This window comes from Silurus aristotelis, assembly GCF_946808225.1.
Source record: "Silurus aristotelis genome assembly, chromosome: 5".
Classification (NCBI taxonomy): domain Eukaryota; kingdom Metazoa; phylum Chordata; class Actinopteri; order Siluriformes; family Siluridae; genus Silurus; species Silurus aristotelis.
The window spans coordinates 3,920,554-3,929,184 of record NC_139578.1 but is presented as its reverse complement, the minus strand read 5'-3'; the positions used below and the strand labels follow the sequence as shown (position 1 = coordinate 3,929,184).

The window sequence follows — 8,631 nt, the reverse complement described above, 5'->3', positions numbered from 1 at the left end:
GTGTGTCCAAACTTTTGGTCTGTACTGTATATTTGTTACTATAGTGTGTTTAACAGTAATGTGCATCTTCATAACTGAGGCCGATGCGATTCGCATCTCGATGTATAGCCAACGATCCAATGTATAAATATGGTTAGAAATTATTGGTCACTTTCTAAATAATTAAAGAATAGTGCATCTACTAATAATTATACATAAATTGTTTTCTTACACATGCAACTATGTTAAAAATTATACACATATAGACAAATGGCAACTATGCAAACTTTTTTTAATTGATGCGTCAAATCGTACACTGAAATGCAAATCATAATTTATATTACCGGTATTATATTAATATTATATTTCTATTATTATTGTATTATATTCATATTAATATTTTATAATTCAATACATCATCGTGTTGCAACAGACCTATGGTAATACCAGGGCTTATTTTCAGGGAAACAAGGTAATATCATCTCCGAATTATAAACACAGGCAGATTTTATTCTTAAGCAACTCATACATACTCATATGTATAATAAATAAATAAATAAATAAATAAATAAATAAATAAATAAATAAATAAATAAAAAATAAAATGAAAAATAAAAAATAAAAAGATATAAACATAACAACGACTGCCTTTTTTAAATATATCGCATAAAAGAAAAAAATTAAAAAGTCTAAAAAAAAAGTATATATATTTTTTATTTTTTATTTTTTTTTGCTTTTTGAAGGTATCATCTCCGAATTCTAAACACAGCCAGAAGGGGGAGCCAAATTAACCGAACGAAATGATTTTGTGCCAAAAAGCAGATTTTATTCTCAACTCAAACCTACTCAAATCCACAAAAAAATTATTAATTAATTAATAAAACAGATATAAACATAAAAACGACTGCCTTGTCAAAGTATATCATATAAAATAAAAAAAGTATAAAAAATATATATATATTTTTTGTTTTCGAGGAAACAAGTTACCATAAGCTCCGAATTCCAAACACAGACAGAAGGGGGAGCCAAATAAACCAAACGACATGATTTTGTGCCGAAGAGCAGATTTTATTCTTATGCAACTCATACATACTCATATCCACACAAAAAAAGGAATCAACAAAAAAGCAGATATAAACTAAAAAAAACAACTGCCATTTTAAAGTATATCATATAAAATTCAAAAAAGTATCTAAAAAAAAGTATATCATATTTTTTTTGTTTTCGGGGGAGACAAGGTAATATAATCACAGCCAGAAGGGGGAGCCAAATAAACCAAACGACATGATTTTATGCCGAAAAGCAGATTTTATTCTTAAGCAACTAATACATACTTATACTACATACTTATAATACTTATATCCCCCAAAAACAAAAAAAAACAGATATAAACATAAACTGCCCTTTTTAAGAATATCATATAAAACAAGCCATAGTACTGCATGCATTGTGAACCTGCTCTCACTTGCTTCTCTGTTGCAGACCGCTGCGAACGGTGACGAAATACACAGCGTTTCCTGAAAACTAAAATGTGTGGTCGATTGTTATCTGAGAGCGAAGTTTCCACTGTGCCTCGCAGAGTTAGGTGCTGTTAAACCTGTGGTTAGCGCGGCAACTTGCAGAAGCACAAGCTGTCTGCAAAAACACTTTTATATGCATGATAGACCCCTAGAAATGTACTGCGCTGAAGATAAATATAGCGAACGGAACAGTCGAGAATATCGCAATATGTATTAAACGTAAAAGAATATCACTACACATTTTTTTTTCTAAACCTAAAAAGAAGCCAAACAAAAAACCCGCTGTTTAAAAAAAAAAATGTTTCAATTAAAAATATAAGGAAGAAAATTGGAAATACAGAACTACGAAAACTACCAACCTACTTGCAGCTTTCCTTTCTGTCCAGCTAAAAATCACAGGCAATAAGGGGAAAGTTTAGGACTAATGTTAGACAAGCAATGCTTTAACTGTCATCATTATATTCAGCCCAACTGCTTTCGCCAACAGAAGTCTGAGTCCGGTCACGACCAATTGCAGGGTGTTCGACTTTGGATCGCCTGAATATAAAAGAAAAAAAGCAGGTATAAATAAAGCGAATCATGTACACATGGCCTTTACAGCCATTATATCCTGTACATAGTTATGCTCTTACCGTGAAGTTCGATTTCATTTGTTCTGGTTTGATTAGCCACTAGAGTTTCGTTCGATTTGCCGGACTCATCATTACATTTTATGTTTGTACCAGTTTCTTTTGCTGAGAAAAAAAAAATCCATGTACATATATGAATTTATATACAACATAGAGATATAAGTATAAGCTTTTCCAAGCATGTGTGGATTTCTCCCCAAAAACTTAATAGACAATTGCACATGAACTAGGAGACCCGGCATCTCAATGCCCCTGTGCATCTTTAAAATGATGCTTTACATGACTTACAATGGAGGATATTTGATTTGACTTCAACCCAATCGAATGCAATTGGGATGATTGGGAACGCTGAACTGCAACCCCAACTGCGCCTTCTCACTTTACCTACATCGGTATCTGACTTTACTAACGAACTTCCACAGTCCAAAATTTAGAGAATTGTCTTTTGGGAGGATTGGAGGTTATTTTTACAGAAAAGGCATATACGAATATTGTTTCCACACAATTTTTTTGTTCATATAGTTAATCTTATTGATGTTGCTTAATGTGGGGGTGCATACACATATATAGCCACAACTTACTTTCTTGTTCAGGAGGTTTTTCAACGGTTACAGTTTTCATTTTGCACGTGTCAATTTCGTCCGAAAATGCAGCGAAGTAATACGTCCCGCTTTTGGACAGCACAGCATTGTCAACCTTGTGTTCAACTCCAGTATTTTCGCCTTTTTTAATGAGGGATACCGTCCCTTCTTTCGGAGAGAAGCCAGCAGCCAGGCACAAATCTTTGCCACCAAGAGCTGTTAATATTGACAGCACAGGCAGAGACTGAGCCACGATCTCTAGAAAAGGGAAATAAAAATAGATAAGAAGGTTATTATGAAGATTATTTACAGGACACAATATAAAGTTGCATCAATGGTAAAAATCTGACAATGTACAAAGTCCTGGGATCAACTAATCTGATTCATGAGAACTCGATTTGTAAACCTGGATGCTTACTGATGTCCTAATGGTCCCTTGTAGATACATTATATTTCCAAAAGTATTGGGTCACCTGACCTTTCCTGCTCTATGTGGTTCTTTTCCAAACTGTTACCCCAAAACTGGAGGCATACAATTGTACAGGACGTCTTTAGAACTTGGAAACCCAAACCTGTTCCAGCATGGCACAGTGTGCACAAAGTAAGCTCCTTGAAGATCTGGTTTGGAGAGGAAGATCTTGAGTGGCCTGCTATAGAGCTCCATCCCTACTGAACACCTTTAGTTCATACCATTGTGGCTAATGAACACAAATATCCATAAACACACTCCAAAACCTAGTGGAACATCTTCCCAGAAGAGTGGAGAGAATCATAAGAGCAAATTGGGACTAAATTGGGATTGCAATGCTCAAAGAGCACATACCTACTTATGACCAGGGACCCAATACTTTTGGAAATATATTGTATTTGTAGTGAGATCTCAAGAACCATGACGATGGAGTTACTATAATTAATATATAGTCTGACAAAATGGGTTACAGCTGACAGTTTTTTTCACTCGTGTCCATCGGTGAGTATTTTGTAACCTTAACAATGATAGAATGGACATTTGGTGTCAGATGAGGACGGATTCTCATTTCCTCATGTGTTTTGAGCGAAGTTTCTTCCTCATATCGTCACCAAATTTTCACTCAATAGAGATAAACTTATAGGGACTAATTTATGCATTTTAAAAGCTGTTTTGGGACAAATGAAAGCACTATACAAGTCAAACCGAATCGAACTACTCTCCATGTTGCCAAAGGAACTCTATCGGTCTGTAATGATATCCGTCACGCCACCAATAGAAGGCAAAAAAATTGGCAGTTAAAACTTAAAAGGAATCTCCATAAAAAAAAACGTGGGGTTTTTTCATGGGTGCGAGTGGTGGAATTATGTACAAATGACCATTGCTAGTATGAACATATATACAGTAATAAACTTTATTGTCGTTTAAAATATTTTAGATGAATTTTCGTCAATACAACTTCCTTACCAGAATTTCTCACTGTTTTTTTCATTAGAACCTTTTTTTTTTTCTCAATATCTTAACTTTTTAAAATATTAGTATAACTTTAGCACTTTTTTTACTTATTCAGCATAACCTGGTATTTTTTATTTTATTTTAATCATTTTTTTTGTGAACTGCATTGACAAATTAGAAGTTACACAATTTAAATTGAAAAATATATATACTGTATATATTTCTTTATTTTTTTAAGTCTACAAACAGGGAAAATGAATTGCGTACAAGATGAAATGGGTATGTTGGTAATTATTATAGTTTTATGACGTAAATTAATGAAAACTATTTCACATTTTATCTATATACATTTGATCTTGTCAAGATTTCCACCAGCTAATTTACTTTTTTCCTTCTTATTTTTACATTTCTTCATTCTTTTTCTTTTTTCTTTTTTTTACTTTGTCTTTCCAGGTAAACCTTTTAACATACAGTTTTTCTAACTACCTACATACACTATATAAGTCAAATTATTGAAACCAACTCTTACCACTTTTGATTTTCGTTTATTAATTTTATCGTATAAAAACAATTTGATGGCAGATGAAACTATATGTATTTATAACACATTTTCTAACATACACAACTTACAGTATGCTATAGGAAACTGAATGCATATGATATATGACAAGTTTTTTGACTCTCAAACATTCTTTAGGATCAATAATATTGCTGTTTCTCGTAATATAAAAAGGACTAGTCTAATGGCTCCACTTGTTTCCCCATTAGTTATCGAAATCAACATCTGGATTCATGTGAAACATTTATGTAAAATATCACAATCACACTTTTTTGGGGAAGGAAATATGAAATACCTCATACCTAGGTTACCTAAGTAAATCTAAACGTGTGATTTGTAATATTGAAAAGTTCTCAAACTACATAACATTGTTTGAATTCCCTCTAACGTGGATATGGCATACACCGAAATAACAGAATATGTCTCATATCAGCGGAATATTTCAATTCTCTGGAGATAAACACAAATTTGAAAGATGAAAATCAAAATCTAATCTGCAGACAAGCTAATTGAATCGATTTGACATGCTAATACCTCTCTATGCTCGATCATTGGCCAAACATTGGCCTAATTTTATATAAATTACATGTTGTCATCCTATTTAACCCTTTTTACAAGGAAGTATATGATCGTGAATGTTATTTCCCGCACTTTTTCTACCAACAGTATTACTTTTGCCGACAATGATAGTTAATAGTGATATCGATATAAGTTGTCTAAATGTTGCGCCAAATTTCCATCCGAATGCGAATTAATGCATACGTCGGGTGGAGATTGAAGATTTTTGTGTGTGGGACCCTAATTAGGGCCAATGGGATAAAAATTTATTGTTAAAAAAAAAAAAAAAAGAGAATAGTTAAGGAGTCTCATTTCCAAGATCGAACAAAACATCATTTGAAATGGAACTAAATTACTTAAAAAAAAAACACCAGAAAGATTCACAAAGCTACATAAAATAAAAAACTTAAGTTAAAGTGCCATTTTTATGTCTTCTTCAATATTGAAATTTCCCCTATTAATAATCTAAATGCGGATATTTGTGTACATTGTACTTTCTGCCTTGCATTCAGTATATATAGTGTATTCAGTGCATTCAGTATATATAGCAATTTCTGGGATTTTGTTTCCCGTAAAATGTCTATAAAAGTCTATTTTGAGGCTCATCAAAAGCTAAATTTCATCGAGTTGATATGTAAACTGGAATATTTCAGCATAAGACCTTTAATACTATGGGTTTCTTTGATATAACGTCAATTTTATGTCGATTCTTGTAGAGTATAAATTATTTTTATGTAATATAAAATTAATACTTGGTATTCCAGTTGACTGAAGTCAAGCATTTTATGGATAAATGTAGGTGAACATATTGGAGGTCTGAATTTTAGAAATGAATTTAGATGTTAAAGATGGAATTATCTCTGCACTTCTATGTGTGCACAATTTGGATTTGCATTGAGCTGGTTTCTAATAATTCCCTCATACATGCACTTTTAAAAGACCATAATATTTTATGTATAGAAATGCACTTGAAGACTGCACTGGAGATTCTCTCTACTCTGCACAGTGACATTAAAATTGAATCTAAGCCAATCTATAGGGACCATTTTGAATCTGAATACAGCCTCATCCACTTCTTATAGTATAAAATATATACAGTATATTTATACACAAGTCTAAAATATAAGACATGTGACCTGCTGTATTGATTTCAAGTCTACATTTTCTACATTATATACTAACCTACATTACTGCTTCTACATTATATACTAAACTTCACTATTCTACTCTACTGTAACAATCTACTAAATGTTGTAATATGAAGTTTCATCCAGTTTGCATGTTTAGTTTCTGTATACTGACTCAAGAAGAAATAATAAATTTTTACTAGAATAATTATATTTTTATTATATTACATTTTAGGTACCAGGTGACTTCTGAGTTAGTATTAGTGTTAATTTATAAAAAAAATTTTTTAGCAAAGTCTGCTAAAAGCAGTATTTATGTATTGGAAATGATTTTCTAAATATCGAAATTGTTTTATCAATCCAAAAACTGCATCCAAAAACTGCATCATTTTTTTTTTTTTTGTGATGCCTGGTAAAGAAACATTCTGCTTATTTTGTTTTTATTAATTTTTATTATTTTTATATACTTTTTTAAGTGAATTGTTTGTAAATGATAAAGCTACATTAATAACATAAATGAATATTATTTTCTAGAAAATATATAGTCCACAAATAAGGAAAATAAATTGTGTACATATAAAAAAAAACATACAAAATGTATACTAAAAAATCATATTTTTTAATAAAAATTTTATATCATATATTTGCCTTTTTTTCTTTTTGCAGGTACTTTACAAAAAGAATTAAATTGACTTTTCAGCTATTGTCTTTTTAACCTGATCTTGCCAACATTTTTTACTTTTTTCTTTTTTACTAGAATCCTTTTACCGCTTCTTTTTCTTTTTGTTTTTTCCCTAGGTTAAAACTTTAGTGTGCAAAAAGCGTTTCTAACTACATACATACAAAGTTTCAATACCAAATTTAGTTACAATCTTTAGGTTGATTTTCTAGTTCATGCGATATTTAGTCAGTTGAAACCACACCATACATCATACATGCTTCATTTCATCGACTATACCAACACTACAAGACTATATCTCTCTGCACTTGCATTGCCCTTTCTCTATGAAATAATCAAGTTTTAATACTTTGAGTCATTTCTATAGCAATCAGCATGCAAAAGCCAACTCTTTCAGAGTATCTTGAACTATTTTATGTGACATAACAGAATTCTTGGAACTCGCTTTTTCTTCAGTTACAACAAACTGCAACAGCTGCACTTACGCTTTTACTCACATTCTCTCTTTCTTTACATAGAATTATGGCATCCGAGCAAATTTTCAATTACTTTTTTTTCTAACAAACAAATTCAATTTCACACGTATTTCAACAAGAAGTGGAAAAGTAAGGTGGAAAAAGTACTTACGTGGTTCAACGGTGAGAGTTATCGGTTTTCCAAAAGTTAGAGCATCAGTGTCACTGTGATTCAAGCCCATACAAATACCTTCTGCCCCAAAAGTGTGTCAAGACAAGGAGTTTTTTTGGGTGTGTGAACCTAAAAACTTGTGTTATAATAAAAGAAAGTTTTCCTCTGAAATACTATCAATGAATAAACATTTTTAATGATTTCTTTTTAACTTTTAATTGAAAATGCATATACACTGTAGTTGTAAACTTTGAAATATAGACTGTTCGAGATCATTTTGAAAGATTACCTCGAAAAAGAGAAAAAAAAAAACGCTTGTGGTTATTGTCCTTCCTTAAAATTGTGCGTTTTGCAAAGAATGTAAACTTACTTGTACATTTACATTTACCGCATTTGTTAGACACAGTCATCCAAAGAAATTTAAGCAGTTCAGAGTTAAGGGCCTTGCACAAGGGCCCAAAATGTTTAAAGTCTTATCCATTGAGCATTTTGAAACAAAAACAAACCATGGTCTGATTGCTTCTTAGTGAACATCCATTAGGAATGCGTACGAATTAATCTATCATTTCCTGTGTGCATTTGTAATCCATAGGAAAACTCCCTAAAAATTCATATCTTGAGAAAAAAAAAAGTCTATCTAGAGTATAATAAGTTCCACAGGGTAATGCAGCGGTGATGATCGAGCAGCCTTCGGTCGTATAAATGCAATTCCAGATAGCCAAAAGCTCCATACAGGTATTTTGTACAGGGCTTAACTGTTCTTGAGTCACTGTGGTAGTCCACGTACACAGTGATAATCCACAGTACAAAAACCCTCACCCAGTTTAGTCTAAACCATAAAATTGCATTCGGACAAACTATTTCCTGATAAAGGTTTGACTTCCCAGAGGTCCATAAAATTCCATTTGGGCCATTTTGATTCCAAAAATCCAAAAATGAATTCAAATAT

At 31.9% G+C, this 8,631-nt stretch overlaps 1 protein-coding gene across 1 annotated transcript; it reads right to left on the bottom strand.

Annotated features, from left to right (window-relative positions):
- Window positions 1-1,026: 1,026 nt before the first annotated feature.
- On the bottom strand, window positions 1,027-8,631 carry trdc (T-cell receptor delta constant). The gene is made up of 5 exons (XM_083541894.1): window positions 8,053-8,631; window positions 7,683-7,818; window positions 2,710-2,967; window positions 2,132-2,233; window positions 1,027-2,036 (listed from the first exon to the last, which is right to left on the bottom strand). The coding sequence occupies exons 2-5, from the start codon at window positions 7,750-7,752 to the stop codon at window positions 1,927-1,929; spliced, it is 540 nt and encodes a 179-aa protein (XP_083398020.1). The 5' UTR covers window positions 7,753-7,818; window positions 8,053-8,631; the 3' UTR covers window positions 1,027-1,926.

Bases quoted from the DNA above. Each gene is read 5' to 3' on its own strand.
- trdc (XM_083541894.1), bottom strand. From the start codon at position 7,752: ATGGGCTTGAATCACAGTGACACTGATGCTCTAACTTTTGGAAAACCG. The intron at 2,968-7,682 runs GTAAGTACTTTT...TCCCTTTTCTAG, and splicing joins AACTCTCACCGTTGAACCAC to AGATCGTGGCTCAGTCTCTG. The intron at 2,234-2,709 runs GTAAGTTGTGGC...TTTTTTTCTCAG, and splicing joins AAAACCTCCTGAACAAGAAA to CAAAAGAAACTGGTACAAAC.